Source organism: Oratosquilla oratoria, chromosome 12 (assembly GCF_046742065.1).
Source record: "Oratosquilla oratoria isolate Oo_2021 chromosome 12, ASM4674206v1, whole genome shotgun sequence".
NCBI lineage: Eukaryota > Metazoa > Arthropoda > Malacostraca > Stomatopoda > Squillidae > Oratosquilla > Oratosquilla oratoria.
In genome coordinates, this window is record NC_134788.1 from 52,389,281 (window position 1) to 52,403,384 (window position 14,104).

Sequence of the window (14,104 nt, forward strand, 5' to 3'; positions counted from 1 at the left end):
TATTCACTCCTCAAGTCCACATTGTATTAATTACAATTCATTGCATTGTACTATGAGCAGTTATACCTTCCCTTACATAGTCTTACATAGATACTGGATGCAGGTCATATGACCTACATGTCCAGATCACCTCCGGGTAGGATAGGTCAGGCTTGTGATTTGTGTCCTGTGTGTCCTCCCTCAACTGACCTTGACTAGCTATGTCAACGAGTATAAGACTTTCTTCCGAATTATATTTAGTCTCCTGATTCATCCAGAATTCATAAAGTCTTTCAAATTGTACTACAATAGAAGCCCGATTTAACAAGTCCCTATTTAGTAGAATCCACATGAAACCGAAGTTTAAAATAACAAGGGGATTATCCTGGGAAGGTCGAATTAGTGAACATAGTTTTGTTAAACCAAGTATATTCTATTGTTTGCAGTCATCCTATGTTAATCGTGGAGTTCGCAATCTAAGGCTGGCTGTGATAGTGAAAATCTGCAATATAGAAAGAATGCCCCAAAATACTAGTTTTTATAGTCTAAACTTAAAATATCCTTCCCACACTTTTGTAAGCACATTCTAAACAATATTTAAACACAAAACTAAATTTACAAGCATGAAAATGCATAGAGAATATTTACCTAGTTGTATCTTATGGGAAGGGGAGCTATACCAAATGATTGACCAGCCATCTTTGGTATTGTTGTGCATGTCTGTGTTATATATTTTGTTTGTGAGATTGTGTCAGGGATGGCATCTAGTTTTATAAGTGTTCTGTGTGGGGCTTATCTGAATTGATGCCATTGGAAACTCTATGTAAGATCCATCACAAGAGTGTTTGTAGAGTGTAGTGGTGTAAAACTATAATTATGATTTGGTAAGGGATATATGTGGTATGATAAGTTGTAGTTGAGGCATTTTATAACTTTAGAGGGGGTGCAGAGAAGTGTGATTGGGAAGTGTGATAATGGACCTGTTGGGTTTTAGTTGGGTTCTGGGATTGTAATGATTTTCCCATGCTTCTAGATGTTGGGCAAGGTGTGTGAATAGCTGTAGTTTGAAATGTTAGTGAGTGCATGTCATCCGTGTGATCTGGAGAGAGATTAGGGGTCCAAACTGTCAGAAGAAGCCCTTGCCACCCCTTTGGATGGCACAGAGCCCTAGGATCTTAGTTGTGATAAGTGCAATATTTATGAAATCATAAGTATTAGAGTCAGAAAAGTTGATCTTGCCATGCTTGAAATAACTGATACTCTGAAGATGTCAACGTTGGTGTCTCCACCACATCCTGGCGAAGGGATGATGAAAATTCAAGAAGAGAAAATGGTCTGCATGCCTCAGACTCAGTCCTTGTGTGAAAAATCTTGATAGAATGATCTTTGGTTCTCTGTGAATGGTGCTTTTGTGAATAGATCAGAAGGTTGAATTGGAAATTTGATTGACTGATTTATTTGTTGTTTTTGGTACTACAACATCATGGTCATGTAGTACCACTACAAAATTTTAAAGGTGGCAAAGATGGTAAGCCAAAACATTTAGGTTACAAATTGGATTCTGGTTTAGTAAAGATAATTCAAAAGTATGTACCCCAATGTGGGGTATTGGCTGCATGTTATTGTGGCAAAGTAGCATGCAGTTGATACTTTAGTGTCTATATGGGGTGGCCCCTATGGACCAGAGCCACACATCATTTTTGTTTGTGATAGAGGAAGACTCTGTTCATAGAGAAATGATGACACTTTTATTATACTATGACTGTCCCTCTGTTATGCTGACCCCCATCCCCTTGTTACTGTCCCGTACAATTTCTCTGAATATTCATTTCCTTTTCTTGCCTACCCTGTGGTGGGGGATAGAATGCTGCCACCAAGTCTTCCCACTTGAGTCATAAAAGGTGACAAGAAACGGGATGGGGGTTAGGACTAGGAATCCTGCTACCTGTAGCCCCACAGGGGACATAACTAAAAAGAAAAAAAAAAAGTAAAGGCATAAGAGGGTCTAGGAGTTTCCAAACCAGTACCCTAAGGTTTGGGTCTTTTAATGTGCATAAATGTGGTACAGATGAGAGTAAAAGGGAAGTGATAGGCAGTATGTTTGTGAGATAGGAGGAGATGGGATAGGAGGAAAGCTGTTAAGAGCAGGCAAGAGTTTTTACGAGAGTAGTAGAGCTTGTGTTAGGATTAGCAATGGAGAATGAATGGTTTAAGGTAAAGGTGGGACTTTGTCAGGAATGTGTTATGTTGCCCTGGATTTTCAGTCTATACATGGATTGGGTGGTGCGAGAGGTGAATGCAAGGGTAGTGGATCAGGGGTTGGAGATGGCTAAAGAGAATGGAGAAAAGTGGGAAGTAAGCTAGTTATTGTTTGCTGATGACACTGTGCTTGTAGCAGGATCAGAGGGATTGAGGAAGTTAGTGACAGAGTTTGAGAAGGTGTGTGAAAGAAGGAAGCTAAAGATAAATGTGGGCAAAAGTAAGGTGATGAGATATACAAGGGGAGAGAGTGGCAGCAGACTGGAAGTGAGTATTAAGGGAGAGAGACTGGAGGAAGTGGATAGTTTTAGATACTTGGGTGCAAATGTATCAGGAAAGGGAGGATTAGAGGTGGAGGTAGAATGTAGATTGAGAGAAGCGAGTAAATGTCTTTTTGGATTAAAAAGTGTAATGAGGAATAGACATCTGGGAATGGATGCTAAGAGGAGGTTATATTTACCTAGTTGCATTATACGGGAAGGGAGCTATACTCGTGGTGACCCGTCTTTGTATCTCGCAGCATCAAGTTTTTTCTTAAAATCCTGTATAGTGTTTGCACACACTGTTTCATTGTCTAATTTATTCCATGTATCTATCACTCCTTTTTAAATTTCTTTTGTAACTATTTTTCTTTAGTTTCTTTTTGTGTCCTCTCAATTTACCGTTGTCCCATATTAATAAGTCACCCCTATCTAAAATTTCCATTCCTTTCATTATTCTGTAGATAGTCAGCAGGTCACCTCTTTCTCTTCTCTGTTCCAAAGTTGGTAGTTCTAATTTGGACAGTCTTTGCTCATATGTTAGTTCGGAAAGAGTTGGTGCTAGTTTGGTTGCTGCTCTTTGTAACCTTTCTAGTTTTTTAATATTCTTTTTGGTACTGGGTGTCCAGAGTGCTGTTGCATACTCGAGTTTTGGTCTTATTAGTGTAGTTAGGATTTTCTTTATCATTTCTTCATCCAAATAGGCAAACACCACCTTGATTGATCTCAATAAATTGTAGGTTTCTCCAAATATTTTGTTAATATGCCTATCTGGTGTCATGTCCTTGATGCCAATCATCACTCCATAATCTTTCTCTGAGTTTACTTTTTTCACCTTTTCTTCACCACTTTTGTAATAAAAATTTTGATATTCTGTTTTTACTCTTTCCAAACTCCATTATACTACATTTCTTTATATTGAATTTTACTTCCCACTTTTGGGTCCAATTCCAGATCTTGTTCAAATCTTGTTGCAATGAGCTGCAGTCTTCCTCTGTGTTTACCTTCTTTAGTATCTTTGCATCATCTGCAAAGAAATTCATACAACCCTCTACACCTTCATCCATGTCATTAATGTATATGGCAAACATGATCGGGGCCAGTACTGATCCCTGTTGGACACCGCTTTTCACTTCTTCCCAGTTTGAGAATTTTTCTCTAATGACAACTCTCATTTTCCTCCCAATCAGGAAGTCTTCATCCATTCCAAAAAAAAATTCCTCTGATGCCACCTTTTGACTCTATCTTCTTTATAAGTTTTTATGTGGTACCATGTCGAATGCCTTTTGTAGGTCGAGAAAGGCACAGTCTGCCCACCCATATTTTTCTTGTATTATGTCTATTAATTTTGAGTAGAAGCAGATCAAATTTGTACATGATCTCCCTTGTCTGAAGGAGTGATTGTGCCAACAGCACTGTATGGGGCAGAAACATGGAACATAAGAGAAGAAGAGAGAAGGAGTTTGAATGTGTTTGAGATGAAATGTCTGAGAAGTATGATAGGGGTCACTAGGCTAGATAGAGTGAGAAGTGAGGAGGTGAGGAGGAGAACAGGGGTGGAAAGGGAGTTGGGAGATAGGGTTGATGAAAGAGTATTAGGATGGTTTGGACACATGGAAGGAATGAGTGAAGAAAGATTAGTAAAAGAGATGTGGAAGGAGTGAATATGAGGGGGCACCCTAGGATGAGATGGATGGATGGGGTAAAAGGGGCATTACAAAAGAGAGGAATGTCTGTTGAGGAAGGATGGGAGAGGACAGAAGATAGGGGTGAATGGAGAAGGGTTGTGTATGGATGATGCTATGATGCATGAGGGGGTGGGGGTGAGGAGTATGTATGAGAAATAAATTGACGAAGCCTGAAAGGGATTTCTTCCCGTCTTCTCCTTTTCTGCATGAGGGGATGGAGAGGGGGAGGGTCACCAAATTAATGAAGCGGCCTTGCTGTGGATGTGCTGTGTCTTGCGACACTGCTTCTGACCCAGGGCAGTGGACGGGATGCAGGGATGACCCGTCATCCAGGAGGTGCTATGATGTGAGGGAGGGAGGAGAGTGGAGGGGAGTGGAGTATGTAGGGGATGGAATGGATGGGAGTGGTTTCTATGTCTTTTTCTTTCTGGCTACCTCCTATGTAAGGGTGAAAAAAGCCTTTGGTATATGTATGTAAAATGTGAGCATACATAGAGGAAATGGGGTGAGTTTGTAAGATAACCATAATAGAACACTTCGAAGTGAAGATATAATTTCTTTAAAAGCCCAACATTCTCTGTGAACATGAGTACCTCATGTCCTAGGGAAGAGGCTTCCTTTCCTAGTATCTATGAGATGCAAAATATTTCATCCTCGCTGTGACAATGGAAGAGGTGCTCTCACAGGTCCACCAGTCTGGGACATTCTCCTAGAAAGCATTGTACTGTTAAGGGGACTGAACAGTCACCACAGAATGGTTGTGTTTCCTGAGACACGAGGTAACTATGTGTGAGGTGTGTGTGGCCCATCTGAAGACGAGTCATTGCAGTCTCTGAGTGGTCACTTACCTAATTGTATTTTGTGGGAAGGGGAGCTACGCTTGTGGTGTCCCGCCTTTGTATTTCGCAGTGTCTAGTTTACTTTTAAACTCATGAATGGTTTTTGCACACACTATTTCCTTGTCCAGTTTGTTCCAACTGTCACCACTCTATGTGGAAAACTGTTTTTCTTCAGATCTCTTCTGTAGCTATGTTTTTTTATTTTCTTTACATGTCCTCTTGTGCTTCTCCTGTCCCAATTTAACAAGTCCTCTCTATCAAGTATTTCTGTGCCCTTCATGATTCTGTAGATGGTCAGTAGGTCACCTCTCTCTCTCTTCTTTGCTCCAGAGTCGGTAAATCTAGTTTAGCCAATCTCTCCTCATATGACAAATTTGCAAGTGCAGGTGCCCTTTTTGTTGCTGCTCTCTGGATTCTTTCTATTTTCTTTATAATCTTTTGGGTACTGGGTGACCACAATGTCGCCGCATATTCTAGTCTAGGCCTTATCAGTGTGACCAATATTTTTTTAATAATTTCTTCATCCAAATATGTTGTAGGATTCTCCAACAATTTTGTTTTTATCTGTTTGTCATAGGACAAGTCGTTTGAGATAATTACACCCAAATATTTTTCGGATCTCTCCTTTACCTCCTTGGTTCCAATTTTATATTGTCCTGCTATTCTGTTTTTGCTTTTTCCAAACTCCATTATGCTACACTTGTTGATATTGAAGTCCACTTCCCATTTCTTACTCCATTTCCATACTTTATTCAGGTCTTCCTGCAGTGATTCGCAATCCTCTTCAGTTTTTACTTTAACAGTTTGGCATCGTCTGCGAAGAAGCTCATGTAACATTTCACATCATCATCCATGTCATTCACATAAATAGCAAACATTATTGGAGCTAGTACAGATCCTTGCAGTACTCCACTGATCACCTCTTTCCAATCTAAATATTTTTCTCTGAGCACTACTCTCATCTTTCTACCAATCAGGAAGTCCTCCATCCATTTTAGTAGGTTCCCTTGTATCCCTCCTATATGTTTGAGTTTTTTTAATCATTTTGTGTGGTAATTTGTCAAAAGCTGTTTGTAAGTCCAGGAAGGCAAATCAGCCCATCCATTCCTTTCTTGCACTATGTCTATTAATCTTGAATAAAAACATAATAAGTTTGTGGTACTTGATCTTCCTTGTCTGAACCCAAATTGTCTTGGATTTATTATGTTGCTGTCTTCCAGGTGTTTTACCCATCTATTCTTGATGATTTTCTCACAAATTTTGGCTGTAGTGCTTGTTAGTGAGACTGGCCTGTAGTTAGTTGGTTTTTCCTTGTTCCCTCCTTTATATATTGATACAATGTTAGCATTTTTCCAGTCTTTTGGGATTTTTCCTTCTTTGAGTGAGCAATTTATTATGTTATGTATTTTGTCCGTTAGTTCTTCTTTGTATTCTTTTAGAATCCAATTTGCAATTCCATTTGGACCATGTAATTTCCTGATGTCAAGGTTTGATAGGTGTTCTAATATTTCTTTTTGTGCTATTGTTATGTTGCTCATAGGAGGAGATCGCTTTCATTATCCTCGTTCCAATATTGTGTTTTCTCTCTAGTGAAGACAGATTTAAAGTGATTATTCATGATTTTGGCCATTTCTAAATCTTCTGTGTATTCTATATTCCCTCGGCATAGTTTCACCATTTCTTGCTTGTTTTTAAGTTTACATTCACGTATCGATAGAATAGTTTGGGTTGCTCTTTGCATTTATCTATAATATCCTTTTCATGGTTCCTTTTTTCCTCTCTTCCCACTTTAACGTAGTCATTTCTATAGTTTATATACACTTGCCATTTTCCAGGTTTTTTATCTTTTCTCCACCTTTTCCAAGCTCTGTCCCTTCTGTCTTTTGTCTTTTGCACAGGTTTATGTGTCCATGGACAGAAAGCAAGAGGAGTTGTCTCCCCCCATCTAAGTGGTGGCTATCAAACCCTTCCACCTGCTAAGAAGTGTCAACCATATAGTGTAGTACATGTCATGAAATGGAAACAGGTTGGAAAGGGCAATCTAAGTTGATGCCTTGTTAGCCAGCCTGTTGGCCTTCTTTTTGCCCGCGATTCCCACATGTACTGGGATTCAGCAAAACTCAACATGGTAGACTTAGCCTCTATGCTGCAGTAGGTAGAGCCACTCAAAAACTGATAAAACAAGGGGACGAAGGGAAGGAGTAAATTGTTCCACAGTAGAGAGAACACTACAAGTTGGTAAAAATGATAAGAAATTAAACTGGAAGAGTAAATATAATGCTTAAAGCTAGCATAATGGCAGATAGCTCTATCATAAAAACAGGGGAGGCTACTGCCTTGACAGAATGAAGGGAATATAGCACTGTATCTGACTCCGGCCTCAGACTTTGAACCATCTATAAATACTAGGATGGAGTTGGAATGTATGGAACAGTGTTCAAGGAATAGTTTAGAGTACTCATAATCTGTTATCAATTTTTTAATATATCAGGGCAGCAGACAGAAACATTAGGGAATTACCAGCAGCAACCAACTCTAGAAAATTGATAAGGAGATACAGTAATGGAAGGTACATTTAATGTCATCATAACAGATGTAACCCTGAAGCCATAGGTTTAAGGAAAGTTGGGTAAGATACATATAGCTGTGGGCATGAGTCTTGAGAAACTGACTCAGGAAGATGCTGAACTCAATACGAGCATCTCAACAATAAGGACTGGCGACGTCCAATGAAAGGACACCTGAATCCACCAATAAGCTAGGTATAAGGGATGAGCCAGTCACACCAATGCAAACACCAACATGGTGCACAAAGTTCAACATATGAAACCAATTCTCAGTAGCAGATCAATGAATTTCACAACCACACTCCCAGTTGGAATAATTGTTCAGCAGTGCAATAGGAGGAGGGTCTATCTGCCTGTCAGCGCCCAAGAAATATGTACCAAAACTCTAAGGAGTGACAGTGCCCTCATACAAGTAGCCTTAATGTAACAAAGGTGAGATACCCAAATCAGGCAGCTGTCAAATATTAGTCCCAGGGAGAAAGTTTCCTCCACACAAGAGATTCTTCTTTTGTAGAGATATAGGTCTGGATCAGGGTGAACACCTCCTCAGAGTCAGAAAAAGTGTATGGCCACAGCCTTTGAGGCTGGGAAATGAAATACTCAAATTGTAGTCCACTGAGAGATCCTATCAATTGCTAAATGCATTTTTTCTCAATGGCATCCGCACTACAGAGAAGGAGATTGACATGTAAGCTACCCCAAACTTGCGGAAACACACTGATGACACTGTTTATAGCCACAGCTCCCAATTTGCACCCATAAGAAAAGATAAAGTAAAAACTGTTGTAAAACAATGGGGACTCTGCCACATGCTGTCATGGAAGCAGCACAGGGCTGGGGCACTGTAAACAGAGTGAGATATGTGTCACCAATCGCCACTTGACTGCTGTTAGTATTGGTCACTGATTAATTATCTATTTGGTCATACCAATATCATCTGTATACACACATCATATCAACTTCATGTAGTGGAAATTCTGAAAATAGTAAACTGGTCATTATGATGGTGGATGTTCCAACCCATTCATATTGTCTCAGTACAATGTAAATAAACACACGGTTGACAGATTAAGCCCCCAACACAAGCCACTGTCCAACCAGTGCACCAGATACAGGTGCTGACAATAGTACATTCATCTGTACTATTACTAGCCTGGATAGTGTGAGAAATGAGAAGGTAAGGAGAAGAACAGGGCTGGAAAAGGATTGAGAGATAGGGTTGGTGAGACTATTGGTATGGTTTGGACACATGGAAAGGATGAGTGAGGAAAGAAGGGAGACGGCAGAAGATAGGGGTGAGTGGAGAATGGTTTTGTATGGATGATGCTGTGATGCATGGAAAGAAGTGGATGGGGAATGGGGGGTTAGAGAGTATGTGTGAATGATATGTTGATGCAACTGGAAAGGATTCTTCCCTATCTTCTCTTTTTTTTTTTTTGCATGAGGGGATGGAGAGGGGGGTTGCTGATTAAATGAAGCTGCCTTGCTGTGGATGTGCTGTGTCTTGCTGCATTGCTTCTGACCCAGGGCATTGGGCGAGATGCAGGGATGACCCATCATCTAGGAGGAGCCAAAAAAGATGGAAGGAGGGGTGGTAAATGGGGATAGAGTATGTGGGAATGAAATGGTTGAGAGTGGATTTATGTCTTTAACTTTGGCTACCTCCCTCATAAAGGGGAAAAAGCCCTTGGTATATGTATGTATAAAGTGTTCATATGGGAAGTGACCATTTGAGAAGCAGTGATGTAGGAAAGGCTTGAATAAGACCAAAACTCTCAGAACATCCAACTTTATGCTGATTAATGTTAATAGCGAGAGACACCTTCTAAACTGAGATAATACTAATATTGAACAAAGGATGCAGATTTTTTTTTTCTTTTTCCCATTATTATCACACAAGTGTCAGTCACAATCAGTAAAGGAGATGTCACAGGCATCCTGGGAGATGACTGAGTTTGTGTATATAATGCCTCTGTATTTAAATGATCTTTAGGGTGAAAATATTAAAGCACTAGTTCTCACGTTATACATTGTCTTCTTGTTACTTCCACATTTAATGGGACTGCACCTTTGATAGCAGTTCCTGCCTGAGTACATCATGATCGTTGACATTGTATATCTGATGGTTTGTTTCTAGTAGACAAACAGGTATTATACTAAATGTGACAAAAAGAAAAAAAGAAAGGATAGTATCTCTACAATTTCATAGATCAATTTTCTTTACATTTTGGTAAAATGAGATGAACAGAAAGAAAAACTTCCTTGAATAGATCATGTTTAGATTCAGGTCTTGTGAGCCCAAACATGGAATGTTATACTGTGGCCAGCCGGGTCATCCCCAACTTCCAAATCTTGTGACATGAGGAAAAAGATGGAGCAAAATTTGAGTCATTCTGGTCACGGTTGCATGGATAAGCAAGTAGATTTTGGATGATTATCAGCACATTTCTAATAAGTAGAATGTAATAATCTTTTAGTGTTTCTACATATTTTATGTTAGGTGATGGCAAGTACAAGGGGTCTGTTAAGGTACAAAGTGACTTGAGTATGAAATAGTTTGTGTACAAAACATCCACTATCCTATTTCCTATGTATTACAGATTTGCAAAGAGTTAGATGTCAATCATACAGTTACATTTTTTTCCAGGACCAGAATATCAATCACCATTTCTTTGGAAGAGCTATCTATAGATTCCCTATGTGTCATATGATGACAAGGATCTGGTGTGACATGTGCATCACAGCTATATCACAAGTCATCTTAGATATTGTGTGATGACCCACACTACAGAGAAGCCTTTCCAGTGTGTCCTGTATGGCTCTTCTTTCTCACAAAAGGATGATCTCAAATGGCTTTAAAGTCACCTCAGAGATCATGTGGTGACCCACACAGGTGAGAAGCATTTCCAATGTGACCTGTAATATTCTGCTTTCTCATAAAAGCTTGCTCTCAGAAAGCATATGCAGACCCACACAGGAGAGAAGCCTTTCTGATGTGGCCTGTGCAATGCAGGTTTTTCATGAAAGAAGCACCTCAAATTTCATATGATAACCCACACAGGAGATAGGCCATTCCATTGAGGTCTGTGTAATTCTGCTTTCACATGAAAGGGTAATCTCGCAAACCATATAATGACCCACACAGGAGAGAAGCCTTTCCAGTGTGACATTTGTGATTCTGCTTTCTCACAAAAGGGTTCTCTCACACAGCATACGAGGACCCACACACGAGAGAAACCTCTCCAATGTGACCTGTGCGGTTCTGTTTTCTCAGAAAAGGGTTATCTCACAAAACATATGAGGACCCACACAGGAGAGAAATCTTTCCAGTGTGACATATGTGATTCTACTTTTTCACAAAAGGGTTCTCTCACAGGGCATATGAGGACCCACACAGGAGAGAAGCCTTTCCAGTGTGACTTTTGTGATTCTGCTTTCTCAGTAAAAGGTAATCTTACAAAGCATATGTGGACCCACACAGGAGAGAAGTCTTTCCTGTGTGACGTTTGTGATTCTGTTTTCTCACGAAAGGGTCATCTCACACAGCATATGAGGACCCATACAGGAGAGAAGCCTTTCCAGTGTGACGTTTGTGATTCTGCTTTCTCACAAAAGGGTAATCTCACACAGCATATGAGGACCCACACAAGAGAGAAACGTTTCCAATGTGACCTGTGTGATTCTGCTTTCTCAGAAAAGGGTCATCTCACAATACATATGAGGACCCACACAGGAGAGAAGCCTTTCCAATGTGACCTGTGTGATTCTGCTTTTTCAAGTAAGGGTGCTCTTACAAGACATATGAGGACCCACACAGGAGAGAAGGCTTTCCAGTGTGACCTTTGTGATTCTGCTTTCTTACGAAAGGATTATCTCGCACAGCATATTAGAAACCACACAGGAGAGAAGCCTTTCCAGTGTGACCTTTGCAATTCTGCTTTCTCACGAAAGTATTGTCTCACACAGCATATTAGGAACCACACAGGAGACAAACCTTTCCAGTGTGGCCTGTGCAATTCTACTTTCTCACAAAAGGATGGTCTCACAAAACATATGAGGACCCACACAGGACAGAAGCCTTTTCCATGTGACCTGTGTGATTCTTCTTTCTCAGAAAAGGGTAATCTCACACAACATATGAGGACCCACACAGGAGAGAAGCCTTTCCAGTGTGACCTGTGCGATTTTGCTTTCTCACATAAGAGTTCTCTCACAAGGCATTTAAGGACCCATACAGGAGTAAAGCCTTTCCAGTGTAACATATGTGATTCTACTTTCTCACAAAAGGGTTCTCTCACAGGGCATATGAGGACCCACACAGGAGAGAAGCCTTTCCAGTGTGACCTGTGTGATTCTGCTTTCTCAAAAAAAGGTAATCTCACACAACATATGAGGACCCACACAGGAGAGAAGCCTTTCCAGTGTGACCTGTGTGATTCTGCTTTCTCAAAAAAAGGTAATCTCACACAACATATGAGGACCCACACAACGAGAGAAGCCTTTTTAGTGTCACCTGTGTAACATATATGTGTAACATATATGTGTGCACACATGTTTTACAACTAGCACACAAAGGGGAAAAATGTGCAAACACAAGGCTTTCAAGATGAAATTGAATTGTTCTAGTTAGATTAACGGTGTGCTTTTATAATAATTAAAAAAAAAAGATGTGATTTTGAGAATCTGTCAATGACCTTTGAAATGTAAGTGTACAGTTTAATAAATTCACAAATGGGCCTAAGATAGTTTGTACAGTGTTTGCTGGTATTCATCACCAGTACTTATACAGTCAATTGAATTAAATCAAGAAGCATGTTATAAATTTAGCCCACTCAAATTACTCTTAATGGCCTGATAACTCTGAATACTTGACACAATATTTATTTTATGTATCAAATTCTGTATGGTAAAAAAAAAATCAGTAGAGTTTCCTACTGAGACCTACTATTTAAGAATAACGGCATGAGCAAAGAAAATACAAAAAAATGACTACTACAAGAGCTTTGCATAGGTATAAATTCAAATAATCACAATACTGAAAGAAAGCCAAAACAAAGATTAGAATTTTAAAATTATGATAAGGGAAAAGGGAACTGTTGGAAAGGACCATCCCGACTTTCTAGTTGACTTTAATTGAAAGGCAAACAAAGGGTAACAAAGAGAGACATGTCAAATTCAAAGGAAGCAAATGGTTGATGCAAAAACAAAATGCAAGCCGCTAGTGAATAGCTGGATGAAGCTAGAACTAATGGGCTTTTTTATGTATATAGTTATTTGCAAAGAAAGTTTAAAGGTAATCACTCATTACTGTTATCTTTTTTACTTCATTTCATATTACTAATCAGATAAATAACTGCCAAGAGCTTTTTCTTCCATATAAGGGAGGTAGCTAAGTCAGAGGCACATACCTATTCCCACCCAGTTCACTCCTCACCACCACCCTTTCCACCCCTCCCATCTCAGCTCCTTATGGATGATGGATCATCCCTGCATCCTGCAATACAGCAAGACACAGTACATCCACAGCAAGGCCACTTCACTTTTGCCCCCCCCCCCCACCCCATTTACCTCAAGCAGGAAAAGAGAAGGGGAGAAATCCCTTCGGGCTGCATCATCAAAATATCATTCATACATAACCACCCCCCTACCCCCATCCCTCTCTTCCTTCCATAACAGTATCATCCATACACAGTCATTCTCCACTCATCCCTATCTCCTGCATTCTCCCTTCCTTCCTCAACAGACATCCACCTCTTGATGAATGCCCCCTTTACACTTCCCATCCATCTCATCCTTGGTCGTCCCCTCAAATTCATTCACTCCACCTCTGCCTTCCACACCTCTTTTACTAATCTTTCATCACTCTTTCCATGTGTCCAAACCATCCCAGTAACCTTTCATCAGCACTTTCTGCCATCTTTTCCACTCCTGCTCTCCCCACCTCCTCGTTTCTCATTCTATCCAACCTTGTAACCCTTACCATACTTCTCAGACATTCCATCTCAAACATGTTTACTCTTTTCCTCTCTGCCCCTCTTAAATTCCAAGATTCTGCCCCAAACAATGCTGTCGACACAATCACCCCTTCATACATTCTCCTGTATGTATTCGTTCTCAGTTGCCTATTTCTCATGCCACATTTTAATCCCCCATGACATTTACTTGCTTCTCTCAATCTATAATTTACCTCCATTCCTCCCATTCCTGCCATACATATTGAATATTTTTGTCAGGTCTGTCATTGTTGTCACACAAAGGACTCTTGGAATACAAAATCAGTGAAAAAAAAATAGACATTACAGATAATTTGCCCATTAAATCCTTAAGTACCCTTTGCTTAACACTTACCAACAAAAACAGGCTTCAGTCTGTGGGACTTGTTAGCATTAGCACAGGCCATGATTGAGAGCCTGTCATTCACAAGTATCCTGCCAGGAGTACTGCTTATCTCAGTGGAAGCCTCCTGGGTGTTCCTGGACGGAGACTTCCATTATAACCCAGTTTCATCTGCT

At 40.1% G+C, this 14,104-nt stretch overlaps 1 protein-coding gene across 1 annotated transcript in view; it reads left to right on the plus strand.

The window, feature by feature from the left end:
• The window catches only part of LOC143030390 (uncharacterized), a 42,278-nt gene that overhangs the window by 744 nt on the left and 27,430 nt on the right, over positions 1–14,104 (plus strand). Inside the window, exon 2 of the mRNA XM_076193539.1 lies at positions 10,240–12,109. Within this exon, the coding sequence (XP_076049654.1) occupies positions 10,725–12,109 (1,385 nt within the window). The 5' untranslated portion in view covers positions 10,240–10,724. The remainder of the gene's footprint in view (positions 1–10,239; positions 12,110–14,104) is intronic.